The sequence below is a fragment of the Lepidochelys kempii genome, chromosome 7 (assembly GCF_965140265.1).
Source record: "Lepidochelys kempii isolate rLepKem1 chromosome 7, rLepKem1.hap2, whole genome shotgun sequence".
NCBI classification, from domain to species: domain Eukaryota; kingdom Metazoa; phylum Chordata; order Testudines; family Cheloniidae; genus Lepidochelys; species Lepidochelys kempii.
In genome coordinates, this window is record NC_133262.1 from 86,302,659 (window position 1) to 86,318,331 (window position 15,673).

The 15,673-nt window shown below is 40.5% G+C and overlaps 1 protein-coding gene across 9 annotated transcripts in view; it reads right to left on the bottom strand.

Annotated features, from left to right (window-relative positions):
* The window catches only part of P4HA1 (prolyl 4-hydroxylase subunit alpha 1), a 65,997-nt gene that overhangs the window by 10,801 nt on the left and 39,523 nt on the right, over window positions 1–15,673 (bottom strand). For 3 of the 9 annotated variants that reach the window (XM_073353643.1, XM_073353637.1, XM_073353636.1), the window contains 3 exons: window positions 14,222–14,292; window positions 6,791–6,890; window positions 2,328–2,381 (listed from right to left, as the gene is read on the bottom strand). In XM_073353643.1, coding sequence (XP_073209744.1) covers window positions 2,328–2,381; window positions 6,791–6,890; window positions 14,222–14,292 — 225 coding nt within the window. Of the gene's footprint in view, window positions 1–691; window positions 1,116–1,558; window positions 1,668–2,206; window positions 2,261–2,327; window positions 2,382–6,790; window positions 6,891–13,060; window positions 13,132–14,221; window positions 14,293–15,673 lie in introns of those variants that run through there. The other 6 variants (XR_012160009.1, XM_073353644.1, XM_073353638.1 and 3 more) reach the window with 6 other exon arrangements.

Consider the following 15,673-nt stretch of genomic DNA (forward strand, 5'->3'; position numbering starts at 1 on the left):
TGACCCTTTGGTAGGGACTATACCTGCTAGTTACTGTATTTGCCCTTGTGCCATGATGTTGCTGCCAGTGCTATTTGGCTTTCTTAACTTTCACATTTTATACAGCTTAGATATTAAATTATCCAATTCTTAGTGTTACAGCTGCAATTTCTCAGAAGCAGGATGTCTGGCTCTAATTGCTGAAGCTGCTGATAAAATATGACCATGCATTAATGCATAAAATGTATATTCTAAGATGTATTTATATAAAGATCCAAGCCTCTGTGTCATCAGCATGGATGCATGTCCTCTGTAATGGTGGTTGAAGCATCAAGGGACACATGAATCTTTAGCGCATCTGGCATTTAAATATCTTGTAACACTGGCTACAACAGTGCCATGAGAACACCTGTTCTCACTTTCAGGTGACACTGTAATTAAGAAGCGGGCAGCATTACCTCCTGTAAATGGAAACAAATTTGTTTCTCTTAATGATTGGCTGAACAAGAAGTAGGACAGAGTGGACTTGTAGGCTCAAGTTCTACTTTTTTTATTTTTGAATGCAAGGTTTTTTTTGTACATAACATTTGTAAGTTCAACTTTTATGATAATACAAGTACTGTAGAGCAATCTCTTAAGTGAACTAAAAAAAAACTTTTCACAGTGCAAATATCTGTAATAAATATAAAGAGCACGCTACACTTTTTATTCTGTTATAATTGAAATCAATCTATTAGAAAATGTAGAAAATATCCAAAAATATTTAAATAAATGGCATTCTAGTGTTTAACAGTGTGATTAAAAAAACTGTGATTACTCACGCAATTAATCCTTTGACAGCCCTAATTTTAATGCAATTACTGAAGTTCAGCCAATCAAGAAGCCATGCCCACATTACTGATTTAATACTGAGTTAGCTAGAAAGCAACTAAAAAAAATAAATTTTGACTTCCTCCCTTCGTATGCCACAATGGCACTGCTATAACAAAGAGCTGCCCTAAAGAACATTTTTAAAACTGTATCCCTTGCATCACAAGAGGAACCATCCACACTGTGGGCCAGGAAACTCTTTCCTTCTGGTTGAGACGAATTACTGTTACATATTCATCTGTGGGACGGTCTCCAATGCCTTCCCCCTGCACAATAACATCGTATATTTTTGTGTACTGGAGTCATTCTTCTGAGAAGCCATTATTTTAGAAATTAATTCATGCAGCTGAAAACAAACTGTTAATGATTTTCAATGTCTTTGATGACAGGACTTTTCATATTTGTTGGTTTTGGTTCACAGGACAATGTTAATCACACATAAAATGCCCATTAAACAACCAGCTGAAATGGCATTACTTCCAGTCATGTGAAATTCAGTTGGGATAGGGAGAGATGAGGCAATTCAAATTGTTTATCAAATAAGCAACAAACAAAAGCAGAGTTTGGGAGGGGAGGGAACATAAAAGGCTTTTGCCATCTCTTAATTTTTTTCTTTGGGCAATTAATTTTTTAATGCAATTTATAAACCAGAAAAAGCAGTGGATTGATGTACGAGAATTTACTGCTAGTGAAAGGTGCTAAAACTCACAGCTCTGGGAAATGAAATTCTCTCTCCACGTTAAAGGTATAGCAATAGGCAGTAGCAAATGCACACTTCACCACACTGTCCAGACAATCCTGACCTGCAGGGACTCTCTCTAGAAAAGAGAAGATAATTAAGTCTCCAGGCCCATTCAGTTCCTGGTCTCTCTGAAGAGACTACCTAGGGGGGTGCAAATTGTGGTAATTTGTGAGAGTGAAAACTGTTGATTGAGACCACATCATCATTTTCCATACGTCACCAAAACAGACATCAGTAGTAATGACTTTGATTCACTGCAGACTTTGGTTCAACTTGCACCAGTGACTAAAGATTATTACATTGACTTTTCATTATTACAGTTCGCTGAGCCAGTCATACCTGGTCCATCTCCCATTTCTAAAATGGGGTTAATACCTTCAGTTTGAAAGAATTAGTCACCTCCCTCAATAAAATACTGTTTTACAGTTTGAAAGGAGATCTTACTGCTTTATAATGCCTGTTCAGTTGGTGGTTTAGAGGGCTTTACCCATTAATATGGATTAGAAGAGCTAATAGGCTATGAAATTTAACACAAGTTAAAGAAAATATATTGTGCCATAGTCAACAGGCCTAGGCTTCAGTATGTCATTTTTACCCCTCCACCTCTTTACTTGCCCGTGCAAAGTCAAAGTGGGGTTCATACTGTCCTCCCACTCCATAATTTGCCACCTGAAAAAGAGAAACACAGTGCATGTGAAGTAGAAAGCCGTGAAGGCAGAGAAGTAGAGGAACTTACCCTTCCAAAATCAAAATGAGGCTCGTACTGGCCTCCTACGCCGTAGTTGGCTACCTATAGTGAAAGGAGAAGCATAAAAATCTAATAAAGCAGTATATTATCTGGAGGAGAGAGAATGAATATTTGACTCCAGCCTGTACACTTAAAACTTTCATCTACAAAAAATTCGAAGTCATAAAAAATAAATCCCTCCCCTGTAGGGCATACCGTGAAATAACAAAGAGTTAAATCCTATTAAACCTACTCTCATGAATAGTTCCATTGATTTCAATGAATCAGACTACTCATGAGAATACAAGCAGGAGTTTAGCTCTGAGCTGAGTCTCGGGTTCATTTTTACAGCTATCTCATGATAGCATTTCAAACCCTAGAATAGGGGTTCTCAAGGTTTTTTGGTGGCCCTGGAGTGCAGCCACCAACTCTTGCGGTGGCCACTAACAATTTTTCCTAAAATACTGAATTAAGTTTAGGGAAAAAAATAAATATGCACATGTACATCTCAAAATTATTGTAATTTATTTACGTGGGGAGGGGTGGTTGTTTTTTTGCAGACTCAGTAATAAAAATAATTTACACTTGTCTCTATTCTTTACTGGACCTAAACACAATAGAAACACAAATAAGGTGCTTTGCACATTCTTGTCTTTTTCGGGTGGTTTTTTTCTTCGTAAAAGACTTGCTTGCTAGTAAGTCTGTTGCTGTGAAAAGTGATATTTGTATGTTAATATCACATTTCACAGCCTCCCACTCAGCTAGCTACTCAGTCTGCTGTGAAAAGTGACATTAACAAACATACAAATATCACCTTTCATAGCAGACTTACTCAGCCCCAGCAAGCATGGGAACAAATTAAGCCCTAAATGGGGAGCCAGGGGTTATTGGGGGGTGAGCCCTGGGCAGATCCGCTGCATGGCCAGGGTTGGATCCTGGGGCCCAAGCTCCAATCCCACAGCCAGGGGACGGAGTCTGCTGCCGTGTGGTCGGAGAAGGCACCGGGGGCGATAAGTGGTAAACCTGCCACCACAAGGCCAAAGCCCACGGCCGGAGGAGGCAGCAGGGGCAATTGGGGGAGGGGGAAAGAAGAGCCAGAAGACAAGTCCCTGATGGCCTCATGCAGCCAAAGTGGCTACATCTGAGAAAATGCTGCCCTCGAGACAGCCAAATACATCTTCATTTTCTGTTACCCTGAATTAACTTTCCTGCACTCTTCTCCCATGTTAAGTCATATAGACACTTTAAATTGTATTTATACACAGACAGAATGTACACTAAGAAAGTCTATAGACTTGTACAATCCTTCTCTAAAATCCTGAAGGTGGTCAGGTCCAAGTATGATTTTTTAAAGATGCTGAGCATCTTCAGCTGTCAGACTCCTGCGTTGGGATGCTCGGCATCTTTGAAAAAAATCAGGTAATTAACCCTTCATGCAGTGTTAGACTAGCTCAGCAGAAGTGAATCCAAGACTATTTATGAGTTAGGACTCTGCAGCAGAGTCTGTTTTTGAAGTGAGAGCTCTAATATTTCACTCCACTGCGGTTACTTTACTGACGATCACGGCTGGAACCATCTCTCCTTCAAATACTCCTCCATTGCACAGAGTATCAACAAAGAGAGTCACCTTTTTGCATCCGATGAAGTGAGCTGTAGCCCATGAAAGCTTATGCTCACATAAATTTGTTAGTCTCTAAGGTACCACAAGTACTCCTGTTCTTTTTGCGGATACAGACTAACACAGCTGCTACTCTGAAACCTTTTTGATACTACAGCTTCTGCAGTTCTGTTCAGAGAAGTGTAAGAGCGATCATCTGTCCCTGCTTGCCTCTAGTCTATCAGTCATTTTGAGTAATGTTCCCCTCCTGTAATGGCTGTCTGTTTTATACCAAGAAGTCCTTTATCCAAGTCATAGATAAAATAGTAATTAGCTTCTATAAAAGACTTACAAAATTGTTCTTAACACATCCTTGTGTGTCACTCCAAATCACTTCCCCATCCTTTAACAGGAACTCTCCCTCTCAAACTAAGCTCTCCCTCAAACCAAGCTCAGTTTTGGATATTAGTAACCAGCCTGATCACATTTTCTCTTGTCCACTATATTACTGACTTCCATCTGCCACTTTATCCTACACAACACTCTAAAGCAGGGATGGGCAAACTTTTTGGCCCGAGGGCCACATCTGGGTATGAAAATTGTATGGCAGGCCATGAATGCTCACAAAATTGGGTTGGGGTGCAGGAGGGGATGCAGGCTCTGGCATGTGGATGGGAATGAGGGGTTTCAGGTGCAGGAAGGTGCTCTGGGCAGGGACTGATCAGTTTGGAGGATGGGAGGGGGAAACAGGGCTGGATCAGGGGGTTGGGGCACAGGAAGGGGTCAGGGGTGCAGGCTCCAGGTGGCACTTACCTCAAGCAGTTCCCGGAAGCAGCGACATGTCCCCCCTCTGTCTCCTACGCAGAGGCTCAGACAGGCAGCTCTGTGCGCTGCCCTATCCGCAGGTGCCGCCCCTGCAGCTCCCACTGGCTGCAGTTCCTGACCAATGAGATCTGCGGGGGCAGCACCTGTGCAACGAGCCCCCTGGCTGCCCCTAAACATCGGAGTTGGAAGGGGGACACACCGCAGTTTCTGGTAGCTGTGGCACGTGTGCGCGGAGTGGCCCCCCCATCCCGCTCCAATGCGGGAGCAGGGCAAGCCCCACACCCCTCTCTCCAGCGGGAGCTCAAGGGCTGGATTAAATCAGGTGGCAAGCCAGCTATGGCCCGCGGGTCGTAGTTTGCCCACCCCTGCTCTAAAGAGCCCTCTATTCTGAGCTGGATACCTGGGCATTTTATCCTCATGTGAACTTTGTTTAGGGTGGCAAGCCTGGTTTCATGATCAGCAGTCACACTTTCTACGTCTTAATCAGAGAATCGTAGGACTGGAAGGGACCTCGAGCAGTCTTCTAGTCCAGTCCCCTGCACTTAAGGAAGTATTATCTAGACCATCCCTGACAGGATGTTTGGAGATTTTTAAGAGCAGGTTAGACAATGATAGAGATTCCACAACTTCCCTAGGCAATTTATTCCAGTGCTTAATCAGCCTGTTAGAAAGTTTTTCCTAATGTCCAACATAAACTGCCCTTGCTGCAACTTAAGTCCATTGCTTCTTGTCCTATCCTCAGGAGTTAAAGAACAGTTTCTCTCTCCCTCCTCCTTGTAACCACCTTTTATGTACTTGAAAATTGTTCTGTACTCCCTCAGTCTTCTCATCTTTCCTGAAATGTGGCACCCATACTAGATACAATACTCCAGTTGAGGTATAAAGAATAAGAGGAGTGCCTTAAAAATAAATAAATAAATGGTGGGGGTAGGAGGGACTGGGTTGTCAACCCATCTCAATCAAAGCCCTGTTTGGACAGCTGCTTTAATTTCCCCTGTAACCATGTGTTCTCATGAGAGAGAGGAAGAAAGGCACTAGAGAAATGTGGCAAAGGGACTACCTCCATATTCCAAGCATAACAGCATAGATCCACATAAAGCACAGTCCAAATGTTTATGCAGTGAGCAATACTATACTAGCTTTACTGTAGCTGTCCTCTTTTTTTAAATAGAACAGGAACAACTTTTTGTGGGCTCTCGAGATAAACATGCCTAATCAGCATGGAGTAGAGTGGAAGAATTACTGCTTGTGTCTTGCTTACAACACCCCTGCTAATGCAGCCCAGAATTATGTTTGCTTTTTTTTTGCAACAGTGTTAACATTTACTGCCATTCACATTACGTGTAAGATGTGATGCTTCCACGTTGATAAATTAAGACCCCAAATCCCGCAGCACAGCCTACTGCAACTACTGAATTTATTTAATTCACTTAAAATATACACGTGCAGTCACAATCTTCCCCATGTCTAACAATGCTGATGAATTAAGGATAAAGTCCTCAATCAGTTTCCTGAGACTTTCTAATCTTGAGATGGATTCAGAGAAAACAACCCATTCCCTTAAATATTAGTCAAAACCAGTATTTCTCTAGAGACCGTTCCCACGAAAATTTGAGCTACCATCAGAAAACCTGGTTTTATTGCTGGCAATAAAAAAAGTTTTCTAAACAAAAAACCTCACTCACTTTAAAGAGCAGAAATTTCAACTGTTCTCTACTTCCCTCCAGGTTCTAAGTCAAACTCAGCCCTGGGACAAGCAGGTGCTGCTCCACTGAAAATGGAATTGGTTCCCCTCTATACCAAGACTGAATTTGGCTCAGTTACTCAACTTAAACAACAAGGCATTGATGTTCTTCCCATATTGATTAGGTCTGACTTTCAGTAACACCTGAAGGAGTTGAGTGCACACCAAAAAAGAAGCCTCTGCATATATCCCCCAAAGCAGCTGTCTGAAGACTACATGGATGTCTGCTGTTCAGTAGATTTTAAAGTCCATTTAATTCAAACCAAAGTCTGGTGTGACTAGTTACTGAAATACTCATTTACACACCTGTAGTTCCTCTGCTGTGGAAACATCCAGTCCTGTTAGGTCCTGTATCCTCAGGTTAATGCGAGATACCACAGGGCTTTCATATCCAGACAACCAGGCACTAAATTAAAAAAGGAAAATGATTTGCTAGTAACATACCACAAGCTTGTGTTATAAGTGGAACAGAGTTTTATAATTTCTAAAATGTGTATAAAGACTTAGAGCCATCTGTAGACAATTCTTTAGGCTAATACTATAATTACTGGCATTGCCAGGTCCCACATTTGTGAGGCTTCTCTTACCAGAGATTACCTTTGTCACTTTGGTAATATCAGCGTCTTGAATAAGGCACCTAGTTTCTATAAGAGGCTAGGAAGTGATCAAAGGAACCATATTTAAACTTTTTAAACGAGGTAAGTTACTTTCCAATACTATTTGGCCAGCTGGGGTGAACAGGACTAAAAACTGTATTCCATTATTTTATGTCAGGTTCTAACAATAATTTTGAACAAGCTTGCAAACACAAGTTTTGCCCTGTCTATTCTGAACAGCCAATCCATGGTAGGAACTTATGCAGTCGAAGCAGTGTTTAAACATGGACCCTTATCTCTGTTTTTGGCTCAGCATACACAGGACTATGGCGATTGCAATTCAACTCTCCCAAACACTATCCTCTCAGGTTATACAGATTTGTGATTTCCACACTCTCCCTCACTTCTTACTTGCTTGCTTTAACAACAATGAAACTTCACTGACAAGTCTTCCATTATCAGACAGACAATGAAATAAATAGGGCAATTCACATCCCTCAGACCTATTTTTTCCAGACATACTGCACTGACATTTGGTTTCACATTTTAATGCTTTCTCTGCAACTATAAGGACTAGAGATGTAACATTTTTTTTTTAAAAAAAATGGAAATTCTAAAGAATAAGAGGAGTGCCTTAAAATAAATAAATAAATGGTGGGGGTAGGAGGGACTGGGTTGTCAACCCATCTCAATCAAAGCCCTGTTTGGACAGCTGCTTTAATTTCCCCTGTAACCATGTGTTCTCATGAGAGAGGAAGAAAGGCACTAGAGAAATGTGGCAAAGGGACTACCTCCATATTCCAAGCATAACAGCATAGATCCACATAAAGCACAGTCCAAATGTTTATGCAGTGAGCAATACTATACTAGCTTTACTGTAGCTGTCCTCTTTTTTTAAATAGAACAGGAACAACTTTTTGTGGGCTCTCGAGATAAACATCTATTTTCAGAAAGGCTTCTGGAGAATAGAATATGAAATGGCCAAAGTTTCCCCATCTTCCCTCATTGGTGGCAAGAGCAAAGTATATTTAAAAACGAAAAAATCTGAATACACGAAAAAGGTATTTTAATTTCTCTCCTCCTTGTTCAGGAATTCTTACCAGAACAGCTTGTAGAATATTCAGTATTTAGCAAATAGTTCTGCTTTACTTGAGTAAGCAAATATTACCCAGTATCATTTTTTAAATATTCTCCAGCTTCCTAAAAAGGTCAGCCTCAAAGTCCTGAAAATCATTTTAGAACTTTGCTACCTTTAAATGATGATGTTTCAAACTTGGAACCAAGAGCTTCCTTTGCAATTAAGATACTTTGGGGAAAAAATGAGTTCAGACAGAAATAAAATAGGTGCAGAAATAACTGATACTATGTAAGCCTTCAGTATGAATCCGCTGTCTTCATCCAGACACAGACTACTGAACCAATGTATCATTTTGCAGGTATGGAGAAGACAAATCACAATGTTATCCCGTTTGTTACGTCCATTCTTGAAAGTCAAGCAATGTAAAAATAACGACTGTATTCAAAGGTAATGATTTAACTTGAGTATTACCGACTAATGCAGCAGGGCTCAAACTTCGTGTCATCACATCTGAGCCCGTCTACTGGACCATTTCCCTTAGCCCTCATGAACATATAACAATCCTGATGTGTCTCCAGCAATATAGCTTCCTTTTCTCTAGTCCCTTTTTTCTTCCTCTTTGCATATGCTACCCAGCCATCTTTTCCTCTTCTTTTTCTTCACCAGAGTGTCCTCTCTCATGTACAACACGAAACACTGGTGACTCTGCTCCCTTGGTGTTTACAACCCTTTTATGTGATAACTCCTCCTAGCCGCACAGCTAACTCCCTGGATCATCTTTGCAATGAAAAGTTTAGATACCTATAAAACAGTGGGAAACTAGAAGCCCACAACACTTGAACACCGGTGCCCACAGACCAATCTGAGAACCAGTGAACTGGCAAATCAGTATGTACGTTGGTTCAAAGGTTTATAACAATTTTTCACCTACTAACATCAGTGTATTTTTAAAAGCCCCAGAACGCCCCACATCAAGAGAAGCAGCAAAACACGTTCCTACAACACATGGTACTGACACAGGTTACAGAATCTCCAAGGGCAAACATGAAATCTGTTTAAATATTCACCATGTACAGAACAGTACGTAAATGCAGTCCATCTCAAAATGAGGACTTCAGCACACTGGGAGTATTTATAAAAATACTTTTGAACAATTGTTAGCATAAGAAAGTGTTAAAAGCAGACTATCCTGATTCTGTTTGGAATGATCAAGAAGGAAAGGAAGAGGAATGTGTGCATATGAAGCATTTCCCACAACACTGCATATTGAAAATTAAAACCCCAGAACATGCAACACTGTCCTCAGAAAGGCACTGTAACAACAACACACAAAAAACCACCACAATAAGACCATTTTGTTACTATCAGGCTACGCCATCACGCCCAATTCAATCCATACTTGCTAGAAGTCACTATTCAACTCTACCAAGTAGCTTTCACCTCCCTCTTGAGTACGAAAGAGAAGACAGGTAGTCTAGTGGTTAGGACTAGATTCAACTCAAGTTCAATGCCCTGCTCCACCACAGACTTCCACAGGCAATTCACTTAGTCTGTGTTACAGTACACCTTTTGTAAAATGGGGAAAACAGAACCTGCCTACTTCACACAAGTGGTGGAAGGATAAATACAATAGAGTCTGAGGCACTCAAGTATTTATTTAGCCCCCCGTTACCATAGCATATAAGATTGAAGGGGCAGTAGTGGGGGTGGGGGGGGGGATGATCTTGCATTTTCATATTTGCCAGACCTGAGACAGCTTTCTGGGTCTGGCAGTTGTTTCCTGACCACAGCCGTGTGACAGAGAACAGAAGGAAACAGATGATCCAGATAAAGCAAACTTTTGTGAAGAAAGACTATGAAGCATCAGTCTTATTTCTGGTAAAGCATCATACATACTTTGGAAGAGTAACTTGGCAGTGAAAGCTACTTGGTAGAGTTGAATAATGACTTCTAGCAAGACATTTGGCACAAGTTGTCACCCATAAGCATCACTGAGTCTACTTCCTCAGTTCCTATCACAGCTCAGGAGGATTTGCGTATTCCTAGCTCTAGATTGATTTTCCAGCACCAACTAGCCTCTGGTAGTTCTCTAAGCCTCTAGTGCAGAAGTTCTCAAACTTCATTGCATCACAACCTCCTTCTGACAACAAATTTACTAAATGAAGGGGGGGAGGATGGGTTCCACCACCTCGGATGGAGGGAGAGGGGGCCTGAGCCACCCTGGGCAAGTCTGTGCTGATCCTGGTGACCCTATTAAAATGATGTCGTGACCTACTTTGCAGTCCTGACCCCAGATTGAGAACCGCTGCTCTAGTAAGCTCCATTGGCTTTTATTATGCATATGAAGAGGTTCCTCCAGAACTGCAACTTCCAACAGGATTTGTCTATCTGCCCTTCAGGAATATGAGCCCATCTGTATCATCCATTTTTGCTGCTGGTCTCAACTTTTGTTCTCCATGGGTATTTAAAAAAAAAAAAAAAAGTCAGTCTAAGGGAGCTGTTCTGTCTATCTCTTGCAGAGCTCACTATCAAAGCAGCCAAGGTAGGTATGTACAGTGAGGGCTGCTCCACAGGGACAGAAATCCTCCACTTGAAAAACTTCATTTCACTTGCTCCACTACCCTTCTCTCACACAAACCTGAAGACATTTTTCCACTGGTAATTGCACTATAGGATTAGTTTCAGAGTAGCAGCCGTGTTAGTCTGTATCCACAAAAAGAAAAGGAGTACTTGTGGCACCTTAGAGACTAAAATTTATTTGAGCATAAGCTTTTGTGATTATAGGATTAGTAATCAGTTAGAAAATTGTGCTCAACTAGCTGAACTATTCAAGTGTGGATTTAAGGATCAGAGCAGCTCTTGTGAAATGCATGCCAGGCTCTTGCCCTTCAGTGTAACTTTTCCTTCAACTTCTACTAGCCAGAAAACAATTTCACTCATTAGAAGTATCATTATGCTTCAAGTGAACGTTACAGACAGGTAACCTTACATCGAAAAGACTATCATCCACATTAAGAGGAGCTTTTTTTTCCTGGTGGAAAATAATTCTTTTGAAACCCCTTTTACTCGCGAAGCCCACAAGCATTTTTCCATTTTACTTTAAGAGGGAATCACAGGGAAGCTAACATAGGACTTTTCTTTGTGCCACTTCAAAAAGCCAAAATTCTTAGAGATTCCCTGAAGGGTAGAAAGGTCTAGTTATCATTGCTGCCATTGTCAGAACATAACATTTAGCCTCTCCCCTTCAGAAGCTCTTCATGTACAGCATGATCTGTACACCTGAATTAGAAACATTCTGCCACACTGTATTTTACATAAAATATTTTATGAAGCGTTTTAAATCCACACTGGTGGATATTTAACATTTTCTCAACTTGAAAATTAAAAAAAAATTGGGAAATGGATGTCTGACCTTATTACAAATGAACAGTTAAAAATTGCAATTACATTTACTCCCCTTCCTTAACATTTCTAGTCATTTCTTAAAAGGTTGACTATAACCTACTCATTGGCTTTGTTATGAGATATATAAAATACAACATTACTAACATCTTTACATACTAAGGATGGTCTAAATACACTTCCTTTAGAGAAAGAGCAGTGATTAAAATAAAAGCAGAGGCGGATATTCCTGAAGGGTAAACACTAACCTCGTATGCTACGGATTCTAACTGGCTGCCTCAAAAACCACTAGTTTCCTTGAAAGCTGTGTCAAACTGTCTGGATATATTCTTGTACTGCATACAGCAAGGCTTGACATGCCTCTTCATGCAGCTGGCAACATGCCCCTGTTAACACAGTCTGCCACGTACTGCTGAGTGAACAGTAGTCTCCTCATAGAGGAATGCTGTAATTTAGAAGGGCAATGACTAGGAAAGAATGCCTGTAATGTTTGGAGTGGGGAAGCAGCCATCTATTTAAAAAAAAAAACAAAAAACACAACCCAGGAAATAGAGCATATCGTTTCTGGTTTTCAGTAGTAAGGATTTATCTGGAATCCAAACCAGCTCAGTCAAAAAGCCCTAAGAGGAGGATATTTCCTTAACAAGTCTTTTTACTACCAATCCTTTTGGAACAGAATTTCTAATAATCTAGTATTTAATTAGTAGTAGTCTTCTTGTTCATAAGGGTTCTAAACTCACTGCTCACATAAATAACTAAAAGCTAATGGTTTTTGTGGCAGGGGGAGAATATTTCAGAAATTTTACATCTCTGTAAACCCAATTCATTTTTACCCCTTTTTAAAAAACACTATTCAAATGCTGAGGTTAAAACTATGGACAAAAACCCTTTAATGATAGTTTCATTTGTTCAAAAGATAATTTAATCAAACAAAATGCGGCTCTAATATTTTCCAATGAATGCTGGATTTTATATTAAATCAACTAGCAGAGTAAATGAACAACTAGTTAGTGTTGTGATAAACAAACAATAAACAAAGAATTTTTGAACTAAAGTTCTCAAGCTCTCTACTCATGCTGTTGTTGCTATTCATTATAACAAATCTCAAGTGCTTAATTTTAAACATATATTGGTACAATGGTACAAATAACAAGTGCAGCCCTTTCTGAATTTTAGTTTAGGTGGGAATCTTCCCATTTTTTTAGCAGGTTTTTAGTATGCTATTTGTGTTATTCAGGACCATGCAGACAGAAAAGCAGTAGCAGCTTTCCTTTTAGCTAACAGGAATGCTTTAAAATGTCCTATTTAAGCAGCCCATTTGCAACAATACGTGCCAGGTAATTTTTAGGCCACCTCATCTCTTCTAAATAGAAATGAGCACAAGAAACAAATATGTATAATCTTCCCTCATCTCAGATCTGCAACTAGAAGATTTAACAGGTTAGCTACAGAACAGATTTCCTAGGTGTTAGATATACCTTTGGAACACATTCCCCTTACCTCTTAGAGACTCTGTAATGTGCTGTGGTCAGTTTCCCAGTCTGAGGGTCATGTACAGTAGCCCGGCTCAGCTACAAAAAGAGAAAGGACAAGGGCTTACTCTGATAGCAGGCTTCTTTTTGACAAGCCACAGGTGATTGGAAGGGTTTCCGATTGGTCTGGATGGTATGCAATGCTCTCAGATCAGCAGCAGTATTTAGAAGGGAGACAGTAGTTGCAGCTGCCATTTCCAAAATGAAGAATTGGGTGGACAAATTTGGTTAGAATGTCCTTTCACTTTTTTCTTTCCTCTCTCTTTTTTTTTTTTTTTTTTTAAAAACTAGAGACTTTCTGCAAATAGTTCATAGTGCTGAGTTTCAAAGAAAATTCCTCTGTATCCAGAAGTTTAATGTTCTTTTCTTGTTTTTGTTAAATGCTGAAGAACAGGATTTTTGTGAGGAAAACAAAACAGCTAATGGAGGACTGGACCTTTACTATGCAGCTCCTAAAGACGTCTTTTGGAGAGGTGCAAATGCGAAGACATTATCAAACTTTTTTCAGAAAACAAAACTCAAATTCACAAATCTGCAGTGCTTTTTAGCAAAGTGGAGAGAACTTGGAAGCCGGTAAAGAAAAAAATACTGCTGCTTTCTTCAAGGTTTGAGTTAGGAGGCAGCCAAAAACAAACAAACAAAACAGACCGGAGGAAGACAGATTATCTTGGACAATTGTATTTTATATGACTAATGAACAAATGCTTCTGCATGCCAATGCAACTGTTATGCAGGATAATGTGACTCCACTTCTGAATGCAAGGGATCCTCAGAGAGTCTGCCAGATTTAGCAAAGAGAGCAATGACAAATTTTTGTTGGTATATGTGGTCAGGGAAATCACATACAAGGGAACCTCCACTGAGTTTTGCACCTGTGCACATTCTATGCACCTGTACAAAATACTATTTGAAAAAAGGAATATTCGCTAAAACGGCAAAAAACAGAACTTCTAGTTAGAGGAAAAGACTGAGAAACTCAGCAGTAACAGCCTGTTACAATATCTGTACATATTAAAGAGATGGTTTAGAAAGTCTAAAGTATGTTTTTAGACCACCTCTCTATCCCTGAATGAGCAGAGAACAAGCACTCATTACAGGCCCAGAATGTTTGGTGTACGAAGTCTCTTACCTTTTGCTAATTCTGTAATGTGCCGTCTCCAAGACTCCCGTTATGGGGTTTGAAATGGTGGCTCGCCTCAGCTGTGAAGCGAACCAATCAGAATAGTTGCATTACAAAGTAAATATCGCATCACATTAATCCGACCATTCAGAAACCTACAGAGGGGAAAAAAATTTCCACACAAGCCATGCACTTCATCCAATCAGTTTCCATTGTGGTGTTTTACATGTTTTATAGCAGAAAGAGTATGTGTGTGGTGGCGAAGGTGGGGAAACCTCTAACACGAATAAAAAGGAGATACTTCAGTTCCTTCTTAGAGAAGAGGGAGCGAATGAGTGGTACATTTTTTCCTAGAAGCAATACTCCAGTTTCTGGGGAGCAACAAGAGCGAGCTGGTTAGATAAGTAAAGCTATTTCCTGTAACATCTTTCAACTCCTTTCAATTGCTGGAAGTTATACAGCATGTATGTCAAGGATGTACAACTCTTGCTTTGTTAATGTTATACGGTACATCCAGGATGCACTTTAGAGTTAAATCATCAATAAGGAACACACTGAGTAAAAGTTTTAACCGTGGGGGTGGGGGGGACATGAAGGAAACCTTACCTCAGAATCTGAAAAATATCTCTAACTTATTATCTGCATTAGTTGGTTGAATAATTGATCTGTGTTTTGCATTCTCTGTTCCAGAATGCAGACCCGTCAGCTACACCATGATCACAAATCATGTGAAATACTTCCCACGTTTTTTGATCGTCCAGAAATAAGACTTTGGACCAAGACTGTTCTAGGGCCTCTCTTCTCCAGCCAACACACTGCACCATTGTCAAGTAATTTGCTTCCATCCCATTTTAGTCAGTGTCCTGTTCTGCTCCATTTCCACAAAATCGGTTTCTGCCATACGGAGTCATGGCACCACCACAAGCAAACTGCATGTTGCGACTGCACGTTCAGCTACGGTACAGCGACCCATAATTGGGAAAGTTTCAGTTGCAGTGCTCCAGCATTAGAAGCACGAGACGGTCATTGACAGACCTGCATTATGGTGGCTCCAGGCCAAGGAGGGTTTATTGAGTCCTGTGTGTGTGTCACATCTGGGCAAGTGTTTTACTACTAGTTTTTATTTTGCAATAAAGGCTCAAAGCATCTCAGACCTTATTGATCTAAGCAAAGAATCAGGGAACCCCTTAATCTGCACTGTTCTTTACCCATGGGACAAAATGGGGTGAGGAGCTGGATCACTGCACACAGCTTACTACTCAAAAGCAGACAGACAGTCTCGAAAGACTGAATTAAGCTTTTCTCGTGCCAGCTGATGACAAAGGAGCAGAAGACTGGGTAGGGATTACACACCCTTTCACTTCTAGGCTCTAAGACTTCTGTGACACTCCCAATAGCTGGAATACAAGAGATGAACTTTCAACCCCAAAACATAGTCTCATGCAGCATCAACCACTGAAC